The sequence below is a fragment of the Phycomyces blakesleeanus genome (genome assembly GCF_001638985.1).
Source record: "Phycomyces blakesleeanus NRRL 1555(-) unplaced genomic scaffold PHYBLscaffold_1, whole genome shotgun sequence".
NCBI lineage: Eukaryota > Fungi > Mucoromycota > Mucoromycetes > Mucorales > Phycomycetaceae > Phycomyces > Phycomyces blakesleeanus.
The window spans coordinates 849,270-868,709 of NW_017265134.1; the positions used below are offsets into that span (position 1 = coordinate 849,270).

A 19,440-nucleotide genomic window follows, 5' to 3' on the forward strand; every position below is an offset into this window, starting at 1 on the left:
TTTTGTTGTTATTTGGGTAAAGATGAAAGTGAAACAAATCGATAAAAGAAATTAGAGAAAAGAAAGGTTATATACGAGTTAATATATATTTATATATTATTTTATTTTATTTTATTTTATTTTATTTTATTTTCTCTCTTTAGATGACAAGAATTAGGTGTCTTTGAATAAGGGATTTTGGTAGATTTGGTTTTGCTCTGTATAGAAATAACAAGTATATGTTGTGTGTCTAATGTGTTCATATGTGTGCTGTCATAACGATCTTGTAAAGATTTCGGAGTGCCAAGCGACCATATAGGCGGTTCCATAGTGAACTGAGCTGTAAACTCATGATATTACCAACCTTCCTTTCCCAGTTTAACATGAAAGGTAATGGATGGAGCGGGAAAACGCAAGTCATTAAATAATTGAATAATTAAATAATTAAACGTTTTGCTTTTTTTTGCTTTAATGCTAATGTGGGTTGGAATTGGATGATTTGTGCGATAGATGAGCATTAAATACAGCACAGACTTATAGGAATTCATTGTACTCTAATTGGACTAATATAGCTTCTTTCAATTGAATTGAATTAAAGTGAATTGAATTGACTGGATCGAACTGTATTAGATTGGGTTGAATTGGACCGAATTGGATTTGGTGATTACAAGTTAACAGCAGGTCAATTAGGGCTGATATTCTACTAATGACTGAAAAACAACAACATTAGATTAAACTATTGACTTTAGCTAATAATGATTGATTTCTGCTTAGGGTGTTTTCAAGTACCTTAATGTCATCTCAGTCTTTATTTTTCTTCTCTCTTTCTCTCTTTCCCCTTGCATATAGTTGGATCATACTCTTACTTCTACCCTACCATCTATACCTTTCTATTTCTCTCTGTATATATTAATATTAGCATTGATTCTTTTTCTAATTACAAGAACACTTTTTGTGTGGTTCATTATTAGATCTTCCAATCACCACCCTTTTACTATTTTTGGGTGAGTAGCATATTAAATTGTATATATATATATATATATCTTATAAACTAATGATGATGATAATGATAATAAGCATTTCTAAAGAGAGAGAGAGAGAGAGAGAGAAAGAGTGATTATCCTGAGATATTCAAACATAATAGCTTGCTTTAGCTTGCAGCCTTGTTTAAGCTAATTGGATATAAAGTAAAGGTTTCTTTTGTAGGTTTTTGAGTCATTAATACAAACAAACAAGCACACATATGTATACGCACATACGCACACACGCACACACGCACATACGCTAAATAGATAAAGAAGATGGGTAGGGGATAAAGGGGAAAAACAAGTACCCTTATTTTTTATTTAGTTATTGAACTGAGTTGTATTAAAATTATGAAACTTTCTTTCAGTGCCTTTTTTTTTGTTCTTTTTCTTTTATAGATATATAAATATAATTATGAATTTACTGAACTTGACTGGCCCAATCATATTTGTCGATTAAACAGGCAATCTTTTGAGGCAAAGTGGTTTGAACCAAAGAATTAAAGAGGTCTGAGCAACGTAGGACAGCAGCAAGATTTCTTTCTTTTAATTCTTTTTTTATATATAAAACACACGCACACACACTCGTATATAATCTTGATTTAATCGATTAATTTCAAGCAAAATTTCCATAATAATCACAATGATGATATTAATGATAACAATAGGTTTCTGCCTACGCAGAAACGCAGTTCAATTACATTGTTGGTTGTCTTTTTATCTATCCATTTATTGATCAGCTTTTATAAAAATTACTAAGCTCTTTATTATTACCATTGCTATCATTTTCAAGGAGATTCAACTCACATGTACTATTAAATAAATATATCTCATTTTCTTTTTCTTTTTTGCATGATCTCCTGGAACCTATTATCTGTACAAGAACAACCCTTTCACGAATACATAAATATTCACTTATTAAATCTCATTTAACAATCCCATAATTCAAAATCCAATTTGTATTTGGTTTGAGTTGATTTCAAACAAAATAAGAATATAAATATTTATTGTATATTTGGTAATTAAAGCTATCTGTAACAAGCTGGTAACGTTTAAGCTTAATTTTTGCCTTTTTTTAAAAAAAAATAAATAAATAAAGATACGGTCAGTAATTGTTTAGATCTCGGAGATCAAGATGATATTTAGACAACACAGCCCTTCTTACTATTCTTCTTCAATAAATTGTTCTCCTTATTTCAGTTACACTTTCTTTATTTTTATTTTTTTATATCATAGTGTATTGTATTGTAGTACAGATTTTAAGCATTTGAGTATAGACTTCTGGGGTGCAATAGTTTGGGTGGATATAATATAATAAAATGTCCTGGTTGATTTTATGATTATATAATAGACAAACTAGCGAAACCATCATATTCTCATATTCTCACAAGATATATATATATTGCTCATCATTAACCAATACAGATTCGTAATTGTACCTATTTGTATTTTAGTAAGCAATTGGTCCCTAGTATCTAAACGGATAATGCTAAAAAAAAGGGCTTTGTAAAGTCTCCATATTTCTATCTTTCTGCCTGCACTTAATTTCTAAATGTCTTGTGTTAAAAAATAGTAATAACCAAAATCAAACAAAAAACAAAGTAAAACAGTAACAGAAGATTATGTTCTGAAGGATCATATCCCCCCCCCCCCCCCTTTTTTTTTTTTTTTACAAAAATCACAAAAAAACCATGCTTAAGAAAATAGAAGCAATTTTGAAACAGTCGTTTTTTAACTTGGTTTTTCCCTCACCTTCCCCCCCGTAAAGATATATAAATTATTTCTAATTTTCTTTTTGTCTTTTTTTTTTTCAAACAGATACGATTTTATTGCCCAAAATTTCTTTTTGTTTTGATTCAGGGAAAATACAAGTGCTTAGTCGTTTCTCAAAGTATTCTATCATTTTCTGGTAATTATCATACCTGGAAGAAGAAGAATAAACATTTTGTGTGTGTGTGTATGTGAGTCGCTTATATCCTTCTTCAATATCTGACCAGATAGAGTTGCATAAACAGTGAAGCACCTGCAGATATAGTTTTCTTTCACCTCATGTTTTATCCAAGAAAAAGCAAACTAGGAGTGTCTTTTTAAAGATTCGCAAAATTTACCAGTTACTTTATTGGTACCACCAATATCATCTTGTCTCTCAAATATATATATATTAATCTGTTTGATTTTCTTATTACTATTATTTTTGATATCTCTCTCTCTCTCTCTTTATTAATATTATTATTCATAAGGATTCTCAGCAAGTTTCTTGATCCCCCCCACCTTTTTTTTAGCTTATATATTATTGTTATATGAGGGCTTGATAAAGACACATGCGATATATGCAATATTATGACTGAAACAATATATCTTGATCAGCTACACATACAGGTTCAGTCAAAGAAAAATAATCTTTTAAGATATATGTAAAAGGTTGAATTGAACTCGGTCAAAGCAGCATCAAATAATAAGTCTGAATAGTTTTTTTTTAAAGAAAGAAGTGTTCAAACACAAATGATAACCATTTGAAAGATTAAATAAGACAACATAAGCGTTGCCATAGAAATAGATGGAGAGATATATAAATATATATATAGCACTGCAGGGAATTTATACAACACTACTACTACTATTATCATTGATAGGTGATAAATTACATTCGACCTCTTTTAAAAAAAAATTTAAAAAAAATTCTAAAAAAAAAAAGTCTGTCAATTTTACAATTGTCCAAAAATTATTAATCTTCTTTGACCTTCTTTAAAACTTCATTTTACTACCTTTCAAAGTAACTTTACGAACTTTATTTATTTATATTATACCAGCTTATTCAATTCTATTCCATTTCATTCCATTCCATCGAGTTAAATTAAATTAAAAAATAAATAAAAAAAGATTGGATTCTAATCGATGTTTAAACTCTTTATCTTTATTTTTTTTTTAATTTAATTTAATTTTACTTTATAGATAACAGCATTATTATTAGAATATTTGCTAGTCAGATATTAAAAATGTAAAAATATATATATATATAATATACATTATATGTACTGTGTGATTTAGTCCAGTGAAGTGAAGTGATAAATGTGATTGTAACAAGATATATATTACCTAATATGTAAAAGCAGTAATAAGTGTAACAATTAAAAAAAAAAAGATAAAAGTGGGGATTCAAAATCCCAGAAGTAAGGAAAATAAAAAATAATTACAATTATAATTTGAACATGTGACATGTGGTTACAAATTAAGAGTCATTTTCATTCATTCTAGTGATCGGTTTTTAAATAAATAAAAATTTCCAAGAAAAAAAAAAAAAAAAGAAGAAAAGAAAAACAATCTCAGTGTGTGGCTTGTCTTTACGCACAGTTTTTTTATATTTATTTTCGGCTATTCAACAAGGCACCATTAAAAAGAAACTATAGAGTAACTGGAACTTTCCTCTAAAAAAAAAGGGTATCTATATACTGTTACTGCTACTGCTGCCAATGCCTGGTTGCTGCTCCTGCTCCTGCTTCTGCTCCTGCTCCTGCTTCTGCTTCTGCTTCTGCTTTTGATATTACCATTGTTATTGCTATTGTTCAGCTGTTCAATGCGTAATGATGTGTAATTCTTCCTCAAATTGTGAAACACTTCTAGAACAAGAGAATTTTGCTTGTATATTTTCCGATTTCTGTACCTCTTCTTTGTTTTTTATATACATAAAATATAGGCTATAAAGTTGTATAGAGCTATAAAATAAAAAATATACATGTATTATATTTTTTTTTTATTTTTTTCATCTTTTTATTGTGTCCCCAAAAAATATATTCATACTGAGTTTATAATATAAAATATATGGGGATTTGACGTTTGTAGTACAAACACAAGTATTATACAGGTAATGACTATACCATACATATGTATTATAATGTTCAAACACGCAGGTATCTTGTACAGCATCCCTCACAGTACAGCATCCCTCACAGTACAGCACAATAAAAACATTATATTCTACAAGTCTCGTCATAAACCGCTTGATCTACGCTAATCTGCAGTTTGATGAGGATCTGTAGTAGATCAATTGCTGTCTTTTTTTTTGACATTAGGAGATTAGATCTCTTAATCTACCCACTGTTAGACCGGCATGGTATAAGCAGTATTCAAATATATAATCTCATATAAAAAAAAATGAAAGGAATAATGATCATTAAACAAGCAGCTTTATTATCAATAATATCAGACTTTGCATAAGTCATACAGTGTGGGGAAAGCAAGGTCCAAGAAGCAATCTGCATACCCCAACCATTGCCCTTCAAGAAACAAACAAGTTTTCTGTCAATGACGACACCTCTGACCACTTTATACTTAACTGTCGACATAATTGCTTCTATATTTGTCTGTGTGCATAGATGCATATATGCATGGATGCATGTATTGCTAGTAAAGATCCAAGATAAACTCTCTTCTCGATCGTCTTGTAATCTGTCCCAACTTACCCGCCTACCAAACACACACAATTCAGCATACCCCACAAAATCCTTTGTTGTTGTTCTGGATGTGCAGCCTTCTACTTATTCTACTTCTTCTTTTACCTGGTGCAATAGCGGCCATATGGCTGTGGTGGTGACAAGACGGTCTGGTTGTCTTTTATATTTAGCTTGTCTATTCTTACTCCTCTTTCTTTAGGATTTTGTCTTTCGTCATCAAACTTCATCTTTCTCTTATTGTGTGATATCAAAGACCAATTCACAGGAACACAAGTTCAATCGATCAATCAATCAATAGATAGACACATCTAGATCTAAGGCGTAAAATAATAAGAATACATAAAAGAGAAAGAAAGAAAACCAATATCAAGTGTCACTTTGAAACCGGTCGGTGCAGATAAGATTCTGAGTGTCAAAAATAGATAAATAAAAACAAAATAAACCATTGGAATTTAAAAGACAGAGATAAAATAAAGGATTTTCATTTTTACTAACATTTGTGTGTGAGTGTTGTAAGAATCCTTTTGTACCTGAATTTGAAACAGCAACTGACACTATATTGTTACTGTGATCGATGATCGATGATTTACGATCTACTATCTATTATCTATTATCTGCCCCCTATCAGGTGTCAAAGATCATAAAGTATCTATCAGATATTAATTATTCTTTTCTGCTTTTCGGTGTATCATTGTTAGTTTGTCTGTATACCACTCTATCTTTATCTGTAACTCTATACACGTGTGCATAGTGTATGTGAGGGACTTCTTTGTGTGTTTCGATATAAGGTTTCACTATTGTCAAGATCATTACCCAAAAAAAAAGTTCTGGGGTTTAAATCCATTGATTTACAAGAAGATATACCTTAATTGTCTTTATCTTTTATCTTTTATCTTTTTCTTCTTATATCACACTTAGATCGGGATCAAATCCAACATGATTGTAACAAAAAAAAATTCGAAAAATTGAATACCAAATTCTAACTTTTTAATTTTTTTCTACTTTTACTTTTACTTTTTTTTTTTTTTTTTTTTTTTTGCTTGGATTGTTTCAATGTGACACTCTTTTTTCTTTCTTTTTTTTTTCTGACTGATATAGCCTTGTAATCGGAGTGACTGTTAAAAAAATATAGGTAGATCCAGAAGAGCTTCTTTATCTTTTCTTCTTTTCTTTGCCTAGCCTGAAACATTAACTTGTCAGATATGCCTTCAGAGTTTCCAATCCCCCCTGTTACTAACGGTGGCACTGCCCCTTACACTGGGTCTGCCACTAGAATCCCTGTACCTGCCACAAGTGCAACCCCTCTTTCTACCTCTCCCCGCTCTCCTTCAGGCCCTCAGCGTATTGCCGCTGCCGTCGAAGACCCTAAAGATGTAACCACAGCTGCTTTTGTCCTTAAGGACGGCACCAGTTTCGAGGGCGTGTCCTTTGGTGCCGAGGGAAAGAGTATCTCGGGCGAATGTGTATTCCAGACCGGTAAGCTTTCTTTAAGATTATTCTTCTTAAGCACATAGAACAAAAATCCTTTCCCTCAATTGTCATTCACATATATAATAATAATGATAATATTTGTGTGTCTCTGTGTGTGTTTTTATATAAATTATAATTATATAATTATATATTATGTATGTGGTATATTTACATTATTTGCTTGTATCTATAAAAAATTCTGTAGGTATGGTTGGTTACCCAGAATCATTGACAGATCCATCTTATCGTGGGCAGATCTTGGTAATCACTTATCCTTTGGTGGGTAATTATGGTGTACCCTCACGTGAGGCTATGGAAGAGTACTTGGAAGGAATTCCCAAATACTTTGAATCATCCAGAATCCATGTTGCTGGTTTGATTGTCGGCAGCTACGCACAGGATTACTCTCACTACTTGGCCAAGTCTTCTCTCTCAGACTGGCTCAAGGAAAACAATGTGCCTGCCCTTTATGGAATCGATACCCGCGCAATGACAAAGAAGATTAGAAACCAAGGTGTTCTCTTGGGAAAGATTCTCTTCCGCAAGTCTACTTCTTCTAGCTCCTTAATTGAATCGGCTGCATCTGCACTCGGTCTCTCCAAGCAAGAACACAACCCCGACAGATGGCTGCAAGATTACAACGATGTCGAGTGGGTCGATCCTAACGAGCGCAACCTTGTCGCAGATGTGTCAATCAAACAACCCAAGCTCTACAAACCCGAGCCTTCAAAGGCTCTCAAGACATCAACCGGTCGCACTCTCAGAATCATTGCTGTCGATGTGGGTATGAAGTACAACCAGATCCGTTGCTTTGTTTACCGCGGTGTAGAGCTCAAGGTCGTCCCCTGGGACTACGACTTCACAGCCGAGCCCGTCGACTCCTACGATGGTCTTTTTGTCTCAAACGGTCCTGGTGACCCCACCATGGTCCAGACAACCATCAACAACCTCCGCAAGGTCCTCACAAACATCAAGAAACCCATCTTTGGTATCTGTCTTGGTCACCAGATCCTCGCCCTTGCCGCCAATGCAAAGACCGCCAAGATGAAGTACGGTAACCGTGGTCAGAACATCCCTTGCACCGATCAAATCTCTGGCCGATGCTACATCACAACCCAGAACCACGGTTACGCAGTCGACGCCGCAACTCTTCCTGCTGACTTTAAGGAACTGTTTGTCAATGCTAACGATGGTTCAAATGAGGGTATCATTCACAAGACACTTCCCGTCTTCTCTGTTCAATTCCATCCTGAATCAGCTGCCGGTCCCCGCGATACCGAGTTCTTGTTCGACGTCTTCCTTGACAGCGTAAAGGAATGTGCTGAAACCGGAGCCCTTTCCCCCATCGTAATGCCAGGTGGACTCAAGGCTGACAACATTGCAATGAACCCCCGAGTTTCAGTCAAGAAGGTTCTCGTTCTCGGTTCCGGTGGCTTGTCTATCGGCCAAGCAGGTGAATTCGATTACTCTGGTTCCCAGGCCATCAAGGCCTTGAAGGAAGAAGGTATCTACACCATCTTGATTAACCCCAACATCGCCACCATCCAAACCTCCAAGGGTCTTGCCGACAAGGTCTACTTCCTTCCTGTCACTCCCGACTTTGTACGCAAGGTTATCCAGTTTGAGAAGCCAGACGGTATCTATGTCACCTTTGGTGGCCAGACTGCACTCAATGTTGGTATCAAGCTCAAGGATGAATTCGAGGGTTTGGGCGTCAAGGTCCTCGGTACCCAGATTGACACCGTCATCACCACCGAAGATCGTGATCTGTTTGCCCAGGCTTTGTTCGAGATTAACGAAAAGTGTGCCCCCTCCGCATCTGCCGTCTCGATCGATGAAGCTCTCGCTGCTGCCAAGAACATCGGATATCCTGTCATTTGCCGTGCTGCCTATGCTCTCGGTGGTCTTGGTTCCGGATTCGCAAACAACGAAGCCGAATTGATCGCTCTTTGTAACAAGGCCTTTGCTACATCTCCACAGGTCTTGGTAGAGAAGTCCATGAAGGGCTGGAAGGAAATCGAGTACGAGGTCGTTCGTGATTGCCAAGACAACTGTATCACTGTCTGTAACATGGAGAACTTTGATCCTCTTGGTATCCACACTGGTGATTCCATTGTCGTCGCTCCTTCCCAGACATTGTCTGACGAGGATTACAACATGCTCCGTACCACTGCCGTCAATGTCATTCGTCACTTGGGTGTCGTTGGTGAGTGCAACATCCAGTATGCCCTCAACCCCTTCTCGAAGGAGTACTGCATTATCGAAGTCAATGCCCGTCTCTCGCGTTCTTCTGCTCTTGCTTCCAAGGCTACTGGTTATCCTCTTGCTTTCGTCGCTGCTAAGTTGGGTCTCGGTATTCCTCTTAACGAGATCTCAAACAGTGTAACCAAGGTTACCTGTGCTTGCTTCGAACCTTCGCTCGATTACATCGTTGTCAAGATCCCCAGATGGGATCTCAAGAAGTTCAACCGTGTCAGCACTGCCCTCAGCTCTTCCATGAAGTCTGTCGGTGAGGTTATGGCCGTCGGCAGAACCTTTGAAGAAACTATCCAAAAGGCTATCCGTGCCATTGATTACAACTTGGTTGGTTTCTCAGCCGTAAGTATATTAGACTTTTCACTAAAGCTAAACTTAATAATAATGAATACATTATTTTTCACAACAACAACAACAAAAACAATAATACTAATCTTCTTCTTTTCATTTGATACACAGATTGAGAATGTAGTAGATATGGATAACCTTGACAGTGAACTCAGCAACCCATCAGACCAGCGTTTGTTCGCTATTGCTAACGCTATGAACAATGGATACACTGTCGACCGTATCTGGGAGTTGACTTGCATTGACAAATGGTTCTTGAACAAGTTGATGCGCATTGTCAACTTTGAGAAGCGTCTCAGCGACTTCACAAAGGCCAATATTCCCGGAAACATGGTCCGCTCTGCTAAGCAGCTCGGTTTCTCTGATCGCCAGATCGCCAACAAGATCAACAGCAATGAGATGTCTGTCAGAAAGCTTCGTCAGGAATATGGTGTAACTCCATTTGTCAAGCAGATCGATACTGGTAAGGTGTTAATATTTTATCACTAATAACAATAGCAATATGATACTTATCGAATACATATATAGTCGCTGCCGAGTTCCCTGCTTTCACCAACTACCTTTACATGACCTACAATGCTGTTGAGCATGATATCGCCTTTGAAGACAAGGGTGTCATGGTTCTTGGTTCGGGTGTGTACCGTATTGGTTCTTCCGTTGAGTTCGATTGGTGTGCTGTCCGTGCTATCCGTACTCTTCGCGAAAAGGGTATCAAGACTGTCATGGTTAACTACAACCCCGAGACTGTGTCTACTGATTACGATGAAGCCGATCGTCTCTACTTTGAGAACATTAACATGGAACGTGTACTTGATATCTACGAGATCGAGCACTCTGCCGGTGTATTGATGGCTATGGGTGGTCAGACCCCCAATAACATCGCCCTTCCTTTGTACCGTCAGAACGTCAAGGTTCTCGGTACCTCGCCCGAGATGATTGATAATGCTGAGAACCGTTACAAGTTCTCTCGCATGTGCGATCAAATTGGCGTCGACCAGCCCTTGTGGAAGGAATTGACCAGCTACGATGAGGCCGACAGCTTCTGTAACAAGGTTGGCTACCCTGTCCTTGTCCGCCCATCCTATGTTCTGTCCGGTGCTGCCATGAACGTCGTCTTCTCCAAGGACGATCTCGAGTCTTACCTCAAGGAGGCCGCCGCTGTATCTCGCGACCACCCCGTTGTCATCTCAAAGTACATTGAGGATGCCAAGGAAATCGAGATGGATGCTGTTGCCTTGGACGGAAAGATGATCATGCACGTTGTTTCGGAGCATATTGAGAATGCTGGTGTTCACTCTGGTGATGCCACCCTTGTTTTGCCTCCCCAGGACTTGGATCCCGAAACTGTTCGCAAGATTGAGATTGCAACAGCCAAGATCGGCCGTGCCCTTAACATCACCGGCCCTTACAACATCCAGTTCATTGCCAAGGACAACGAGATCAAGATTATCGAGTGCAACGTCCGTGCTTCTCGTTCATTCCCCTTCGTTTCCAAGGTTTTGGGCGTTGATTTGATTGAGATGGCCACCAATGCCATGCTTGGTCTCCCTGTCACCCCTTACCCTCAGGTCACAATTCCCAAGGACTATGTCGGTGTCAAGGTTCCTCAGTTCTCTTTCAGCCGTCTGTCTGGTGCTGATCCAGTTTTGGGTGTCGAGATGGCCTCCACTGGTGAAGTCGCTTGTTTTGGAAAGGACAAGTACTCTGCTTACCTCAAGGCACTCATCGCCACCGGTTTCACTGTACCCAAGAAGAACATTCTTTTGTCCATCGGTTCTTACAAGGAGAAATTGGAGATGATTGATTCCGTAAAGAAGCTCCACGAGCTTGGCTATACTCTCTTTGCTACCGCTGGTACCGCTGATTTCATCCAGGAGCACAACATTCCTGTCAAGTACCTTGAAGTGTTGGACGGTGGAGATGACATCCTCAAGGCTGAATACTCTCTCCAGCAGCACTTGGCTAACAACCTGATTGATATGTACATCAACTTGCCTTCCCGCAACCGTTACCGCCGCCCTGCTTCTTACATGTCCAAGGGTTACCGTTCCCGCAGAATGGCTGTTGACTACGACATTCCTCTCCTGACCAACGTCAAGTGCGCCAAGGTCTTTGTTGAGGCTCTTGCTCGCAACGCCAATGGTATCTACGAAATTGAACCCATTGACTACAAGACCGGAAACACCTCTGCTACTCTTCCTGGTCTTTTCAACATCAACGCTTATATGTCAGATATTAAGAACTTTGGTGCTGTTTCCAAGACTTCCTTGACTGCCGGATTCACCACCATCTCTGCCAATGCTTCTGACATTCGCGACAGTGCTTCTCTTGAGGCTGCTGGTGCCATTGCTCGCAAGGCTGCTCACACCGACTATATTCTCAACGTGATCTCGACAACCGACAATGCCTCCAAGCTTGGAGATCTTGCCGAAGACGCTGGTTTTGTCTACCTCAACACTGACAAGATTGGTGGAGGAGAAGTGTCTGTGTTTGACTCTGTGTTTTCTTCATGGCCCAACTCTCACTTGATCATTACCGAAGCAAAGGGTACCGATCTTGCGACCATCCTTTTGCTTGCCTCGCTCCACAATAGCGTGCTCCACATTTCCAATGTGACCAGCCGCAGCGATTTGGACTTGATTGCTATGAGCAAGAAGAAGGGCCTTGATGTATCTTGTGATGTCTCTGTCTACTCGCTCTTCTTCGCTTCTGAGGATTTCAAGAGCACCAAGCTCTTGCCAACCAAGAAGGACCAGGAGGCTTTGTGGAAGAGCCTCGAAGTAATCGACTGCTTCTCTATCGGATCGACCCCCAGCAAGTTGGCCCAGGAGATGGGTAAGTCCATCACAAACACCGAAGGTATCAACGAGGCCCTTCCTCTCCTTTTGGATGCTGTCTCCAAGGGTCGTCTCCAGCTCAAGGACATCTCTGACCGCCTTTACGAGAACCCTCGCCGCATCTTTGGCTTGGTTGCTCAGCCCGAGACTTTCATTGAAGTCGAGGTTGACCGCAAGCACGTCTGGACTACCGATTCCTCTGTCTGGTCTCCTATTGCTGGCCGTACTCTCTGTGGATCGATCTCTAGAGTTGTGATGAACGAGAAGACTGTCTTTATGGACGGAATCTGTTCTTCTGACGGTACTCACGGCCGCAACATCTCTGTTCAGGTCCAGGACGTCAACTCGACTGCCAAGGATACCAAGAACAAGAAGGTCGAGAACGCCTTGTCTGCCTACAAGAAGTCCCAGGAAACCTCTGGTGCAGTTGAGGATTTGACCAAGTTGGCCAGTGGTGAGAGCCAGAACTTGGTGTCCAGAGAACCCCAGACCTATGAGTTGTCCGCACTCCTCTCTCACATCGTCAGCCGTTCGCCTTTCTACAACAAGCACATCCTGCGTGCCAAGCAGTTTGACCGCAATGACTTGCACTTGTTGTTCGATGTTGCCCAGGAGATGCGCACATTGGTGGAGCGTTACGGATGTATCGACTTGTTGCAGGGTCGTGTCATGACCACCATGTTCTTCGAGCCCTCTACCCGCACCTCTTCTTCATTCGAGGCTGCCATGTACCGCCTTGGTGGTAAGGTAATTTCTGTCAGCGCTGCCGCTTCAGCTGTCCAGATGGGCGAGTCTCTTGCCGATACTGTCCGCACTCTTGGCTGCTACGCCGATGCCATCATCCTCCGCCACCCCCAGGCTGGTAGTGCCCAGATTGCTGCCAAGTACTCCAAGGTTCCCATCATCAACGCTGGTGACGGTATCGGAGAGCACCCTACCCAGGCATTCTTGGATGTGTTCACCATCCGTGAGGAGCTCGGCACTGTCAATGGCTTGACCATCACTATCGTTGGCGATCTCAAGAATGGCCGCACTGTCCACAGTCTGGTTAAGCTCCTTGCTTACTACGATGTCACAATCAACTACGTCTCACCCGAATCTCTGTCTATGCCCGCTGATTTGATGGAAGAAATCAAGGAGGCCGGTGTGACCCAGAATGTGTACCGCAGCCTTGACGAGGTTATCGGCACCACCGATGTCTTGTATGTCACAATGGTCCAGAAGGAGGAGTTTGCAACTGAGGCCGAGTACAACAGCGTCAAGGATTCGTTCATTATCAACAACAACGTCCTCAGCAAGGCACAGGCACACATGATCGTCTTGCACCCCTTGCCTCGCTTGAACGAGATTGAACCCGAGATCGATTTTGATCAGAGAGCAGCATACTTCCGCCAGATGCGTCATGGTCTTTATATCCGCATGGCTCTTTTGGCTTTGGTGATGGGTACCGTTCGCAACTAGGGCAAACAAAAACCAAACCAAACCAAACCAAAAGAAAGGGAAAGAGTAAAAAAAAAAAGGTCCTAAATCTTTTGTGAATTTACACATCTTCCCTTCTCTTTTATATATATATATATAAATAGATAGATACAAACATATTTTTTTTTATAGAAAGAAAAAAATAAAAAATAAATCAATTAATTAATGAGCTTTAATAACTACAAGAAGTTGTCAAATGTATTTATTTATTTTTCCTTTGTGAATTTATCACTTTATGCTTAAACTCTCCAATGTTTTAGTTGATTATTGCATTGCTATTTAAGTATTCTGTGCAGACTAAATGAATTAAGAGTCTTTATACAAGATAAACCGTTTTTTATTCATCTTTACCTAGCTCAGGTCAAACGTTCTTGTGGTGATATACAGATAGAAAGAGGTTTACAAAAAAAAACCAAAGGAAAAGGGGAAATCAGGAAGGCAATGAAAAATTGAAACGTCGTGCTCGACAAAAAAAAACAGACAAAAAGGTCGGTTCCCTAGAATCGGTAGGTAAATTTGCCTTTAATAGCATGTCGCTGATCTAGGGCGCCTACACTGTAAATATAAACAAAAATATATATATAAACTCAATATTGTACATTAAAGAAGAATCTAGAACAAAAATACAAGCTTATCTCACTTAATAATAATAATGATAAAATAAAAAGACAATATTGTTCTCTGTTATTTATTTATTTATTTATTTATTTATTTATTTATTTATTTATATATATATTTATAATAAAAATAAAATCCTCCTCCCAAAACGAAAGGGAAAACTCAAATCTGTGCAAATAGCTTTTCCTTCCACTAAGCAAATCGACACGTCACGTATTTTTTGGGTTAATAGGGTGGCGCACTTTAGGTCGAGAACTGCTGTTATTTTTTCTGCCTGCATATATTATTTTACTTTTTTAATTTAGAAGCTCAGGATGAACGCAAAGAGAGAGCTTCCATCCAAAGAGAGCGCTGTTTTCAAGAACATCTTGGTACGAATTTAAAGCATAATCGTGAATTGTTGGAATTCTAAAATTTCACCTGCACATGTTTTTTTTTATTCTTCTAGAGAAACTATGAGCACAAGCAATATAAAAAGGGTCTCAAGTTGGCTGACTCTATCCTCAAACGTTTTCCCGAACATGGAGGTAAAAAAAGCAAAAAAGCAAAAAAAAAAATAAAAATAAAAATAACAAAAGCTAAAAAGATATATATGCATACATATAATGAAGCATTAAATATTTGGCAAAAGATATACGTATAATGTATATTTGCTTTTTTATTTTCTCTCTCTCTCTCTTTTTTTTGGGTCCTAATTTTTTTTCTTTCTATTTTGTAAATCAATGTCGGAATCCCAGAAACCTTGGCCATGAAGGGTCTGTTTTTGAACAATCTTGAAAAGAAGGAAGAGGGCTATGAGTATGTCAAAAAGGGTCTTCGGTACGACCTGACGTCCCACATCTGTAGGTTCAATAGGATGTCATGAAAAATAAAACGAGTCGACAGGTCCCTAAGCTGACACGATATTCTCTTCAAGGTTGGCACGTTTACGGTCTTCTTCATCGTGCCGACAAGAACTATGAAGAAGCAGCCAAGTGCTACACTCATGCTCTTAAATACAACAAGAACGACATAAACATCCTTCGCGACTTTGCCTTGTTGCAAACACAGATGCGTCACTACGATGCTTTGGTGGTAAGAATTTTTTTATTTCTTTTTTTTTGGATTTTTGACCTGGGATAAGATTCCAAATACCCAAGGATTTATGTATCTGATAAAAAAAGGGGTATAATATATATATGGAAACAAATATTGTATTAGGAAACTCGCTCTGAGCTCGTCCAACAAAAGTCCAACAATCCCCCTTTCTGGATCGGTTTGGCAATTGCATACCAGCTTGTGGGTGAATATGACACTGCCGTAACCACTCTTCAGGCCCATGAGGATAATTTGAAGGTAATTACATATACATATATTATTTGGGCCAAAAGAGGCGGACTATTGCGTACAGGTTTCATGTATTAAGTGAGAGAACATAGATGGACGGACCTGTGACCTTTGAGATGTCCGAGCTGTTGATGTACCACAACACTCTTCTCGAAGAGAGTGGAAACTATCAGGCTGCTCTTGATCACTTGGTCGAGATCGAACCAAAGGTTACCGACAAGAGTGGATGGAAGGAGAAGCGCGCTTTATTTTTGGCAAAGTTGGGTAAGGTCGAAGAGGCGGATGCTGCTTACCGCTTGTTGATCAGTGAGAACCCTTACAACGGTCAATATGTCAAGGGACTATTGGTTGCCACCGGTTTGGATGGAGAGGACAAGAAGGCTGAAGCCAACCAAATCCTCTCTGAGTTGAGAAGCCAGTACCCTCGCTCAAAGGCCATCGAAGATCTCGCATTGAAGTATGCTGTGGGTGATTCTTTCAAGGTTAAGGTCGATGCTGTCTTGCAGGGATCTTTGAGAAAGGGCGTTCCTTCAATCTTCAACAGCATGAAGAAGTACTACAATGATGCCGAAAAATTACGTACTATTGAAGCCCTTGTGTTGGAATACGCCGAGTCTCTTGCCAAGAATGGCACTTTTAACTCGAGCAATGATGCTACTCGTGAGCCCCCTACTGCTTATCTCTGGACTCTCTATTACCTTGCCCAGCACTACGATTATCATCGTCAAACCGACAAGGCACTCGAGACCATCGAGAAAGCTATTCAACACACACCTACTGTTGTCGAGCTCTACATGACCAAGGGAAAAATCCTGAAACACGCCGGAAGAGCTGAAGAGGCATCCAAGGTTATGGATGAAGCTCGGAAGTTGGATCTCCAAGATCGTTTCATCAACTCAAAGTGTGCTAAATACATGTTGAGAGCTGGACACATTGCTGAAGCTGAGAAGACAGTTGGTCTTTTCACCAGACGCGATATTGCTCCTCTTCAGGACTTGATTGATATGCAGTGCCAGTGGTTCTCTACAGAGGAAGGTAATGCCTATGCTGCCAAGAAAGAATACGGCAAGGCATTGAAGCGATTCCATACTGTCGATAAATTCTACTCTGATATCTTTGACGACCAGTTCGATTTCCACACCTATTGTCTCCGAAAGGCCACTCTTCGCGCATACGTCAATATGTTGCGTTGTGAAGACACCCTCCGCAGCCATCCCTATTATGTCAAGGCTGCAAAGGGGGCTGTTCAGGTTTACCTTGCTCTTGCTGACAAACCTAGCCAATCGGACAACGGAATTGACGAGACTGGCATGTCTGAGGCAGAGAAGAAGAAGGCACGCAACAAGGCACGCAAGGCTGAGCTCAAGGCACAGCAGGACAAGGAAGCCAAGAAGGCTGCCCAATTAAAGGAAGAGGCTGTGAAGCAGAAGCAAGACCCCAAAAAGCCTGTTGACCAGGATCCCTTTGGTGAAAAGTATCTTAATACCACCACACCTCTCGAGGACGCTCTTCATTTCGTTAAGCCACTTCAACAGTTGGCACCCAACTTAATTGATACTCACACACTCGGATTCGAAATCTATATTCGCCAAAACAAATGGCTTTTGGCCTTGAGATGTCTTGTCAAGACTGCTCAGATCAACAAGTCTCACCCCAGCTTTAAGGTCAACCTTGAGCGTTTCCAGAAGGCTGGTAGGTTTTAAACAAAGAAAAACTAAAATAGCACTTCTTTATTAGTTAATTAACAAACATTTCGATTTGTAGTTGCATCTGCCACATTGGATCCCACCATTCGCAAGGTCGTTGACCATCAGCTTGCATCGCTCACCAAGGCTTAAAAACACAGACACACAAAAATAAAAACAATAAGAAGAAGGGAGTGATCGAGAGATGTAACAAAAAAAGAGAGAGATCGAGAGACAAAAAGAAGAAGAGAGTCCGGTTTGTTTCCAGTGCATATAAAAGCATTATTCACCTACCTATAACTTTACTTGTAGCCGATTATTTTTAAAATCAAAAAGAAAGAAAAAGCTAGATTTGACATTTTGACCTATTTTTTCTTTTACTATATTTTATATTCTGTTTTCTATGTGTTTTTTTTTGCTTTGCTTTGCTTTGCTTTGCTTTGCTCTGCTTTCCTTGTTTTTAAGAGATCTTTATTATGGTGACGAGTAAAATCCTCAAGAAAAAATGTACAAAATATTCAAATGTAAAAAAGGAAGATTGACTATACTTAACATGAGTAGTAACAACAACAAAAAAGAACAGCAACTAATAATAACAATAGAATGTGCCCTTTTTTTTCTTCAAGAAAAAAGAGAAGAGATTTAATTACCAAAATTAAGAGCTTTTACATGACTGAACAAGCATTCTTCTCTTCAGAAGGAGGGTTGTTTGCTTTTTCGATAGAAGCAATAAGCATATCAAAAATCTTGGCTATAAAGATCATGTAATGTATACGAAATTAGTCTTGATATTCTTTTCTCTTGTACACTCTGCACTTTAAAACCCTATTTTTTTGTATTTGTTTCAACTAACCAACATTCTCATTGTGCTTGGCAGAGGTTTCAATATGAGGACATGCCCACTGCTGAGCAAGTTCCTTTCCTTCTTCCAGTGTTACTTGTCTAAGAAGAGGTTTTGTGTGTGCGTAGTGGTGGTTTTAGTCGTCTGCTGAATATCATGTGATTTCTGGTTACCTTTGGATATTCAGATCAGATTTGTTACCGACAATAATACAGGGAACAGTTTCCAGGCCAGTGAAATCGAGAATCTTGTCTCGAATAATCTTAATCATATCAAAGCTAGAGCGGGAGGCGATAGAGTACACAAGAACATAGCCGTTTACACTTGAGGCATGATGAGATGACAGAATAGAGTATTCATCCTAAATCAACCCTCTTATTAATACAATAATAATCTAAAAAAAATACCTTTATGCAGCAAGTTTAATTTTACCTGACCAGCTGTGTCCATAATTTCAACAACATATTCTATTTAATATATATATATATAATAATAATAGTTTAGAGAATTTGGCTCGAGATGACAACGTCTTATTCTTTTTTTTCTTTATTAAAAAGAAAATCAAGCCAAGATTATTCTGAAGAATACATGCCATGTCCTCTGTATTTAATAGTCTTGGTAAAGGTATTTTCGATAGTTGGATAGTAGCTGTCGACAAAATGATTCTCACAGAATTGAATCACAAGTGATGATTTGCCTACGACTCACATGAGTTTGTGTTATCGATACCATCTAGGGAATTCTTCTGTTATTTGTTATTTTATTTCTTTTACCAACGGCTCTTGAACCGAGAACCGCGATTCTTCTTGCTTTGGCTTGATTTGACATGCTGAAACGTGAGGAAAAGATGGTGCCAAGACCAAAAGCCGCAGCTTTAACTCTGTAAGTAGCAAGATAACGTCATCATTCGTGGGTGAACGATGACCCATTTCCTATAGAAACAATTTATAATGCAAATAAAATATGATAAAAAGTAGATCTTTGTGCATTCTTGCTTGTAATCTTCTATACCCTTGATAATAATAATAAAAGCTCTAATATATATATATATATATATATATATACTGTGAACCACATGGGAAAAAATCCTCTTGATATGACAGCTGTAAACAACGAGTTTCGATA

At 39.0% G+C, this 19,440-nt stretch overlaps 4 protein-coding genes across 4 annotated transcripts; 3 read left to right on the forward strand and 1 right to left on the reverse strand.

Moving 5' to 3' along the window:
* Positions 1-2,323: 2,323 nt before the first annotated feature.
* PHYBLDRAFT_61576 (hypothetical protein) lies at positions 2,324-4,586 on the forward strand (the record flags this gene model as incomplete). Its single annotated transcript, XM_018440826.1, has 5 exons — positions 2,324-2,331; positions 2,578-2,605; positions 2,823-2,913; positions 3,957-4,002; positions 4,442-4,586. The coding sequence occupies 5 exons, from the start codon at positions 2,324-2,326 to the stop codon at positions 4,584-4,586; spliced, it is 318 nt and encodes a 105-aa protein (XP_018298561.1).
* Positions 4,587-6,657: 2,071 nt separating this feature from the next.
* Positions 6,658-14,028, forward strand: PHYBLDRAFT_184335 (hypothetical protein; the record flags this gene model as incomplete). The annotated part of the gene is made up of 4 exons (XM_018438916.1): positions 6,658-6,931; positions 7,131-9,523; positions 9,641-9,992; positions 10,058-14,028. 4 exons carry the CDS (start codon positions 6,658-6,660, stop codon positions 13,825-13,827), a joined length of 6,789 nt encoding a protein of 2,262 aa, XP_018298562.1. The 3' UTR covers positions 13,828-14,028.
* Positions 14,029-14,777: 749 nt separating this feature from the next.
* On the forward strand, positions 14,778-17,492 carry PHYBLDRAFT_104815 (hypothetical protein; the record flags this gene model as incomplete). The annotated part of the gene is made up of 6 exons (XM_018427866.1): positions 14,778-14,834; positions 14,912-14,990; positions 15,201-15,305; positions 15,380-15,537; positions 15,664-15,798; positions 15,882-17,492. 6 exons carry the CDS (start codon positions 14,778-14,780, stop codon positions 17,490-17,492), a joined length of 2,145 nt encoding a protein of 714 aa, XP_018298563.1.
* Positions 17,493-17,926: 434 nt separating this feature from the next.
* On the reverse strand, positions 17,927-19,145 carry PHYBLDRAFT_176512 (hypothetical protein; the record flags this gene model as incomplete). Its single annotated transcript, XM_018437794.1, has 6 exons — positions 17,927-18,225; positions 18,328-18,416; positions 18,489-18,676; positions 18,748-18,782; positions 18,908-19,012; positions 19,089-19,145. Coding segments are annotated over 6 exons (560 nt in total), but the record flags the coding sequence as incomplete, so codon positions are not given.
* Positions 19,146-19,440: the final 295 nt, after the last annotated feature.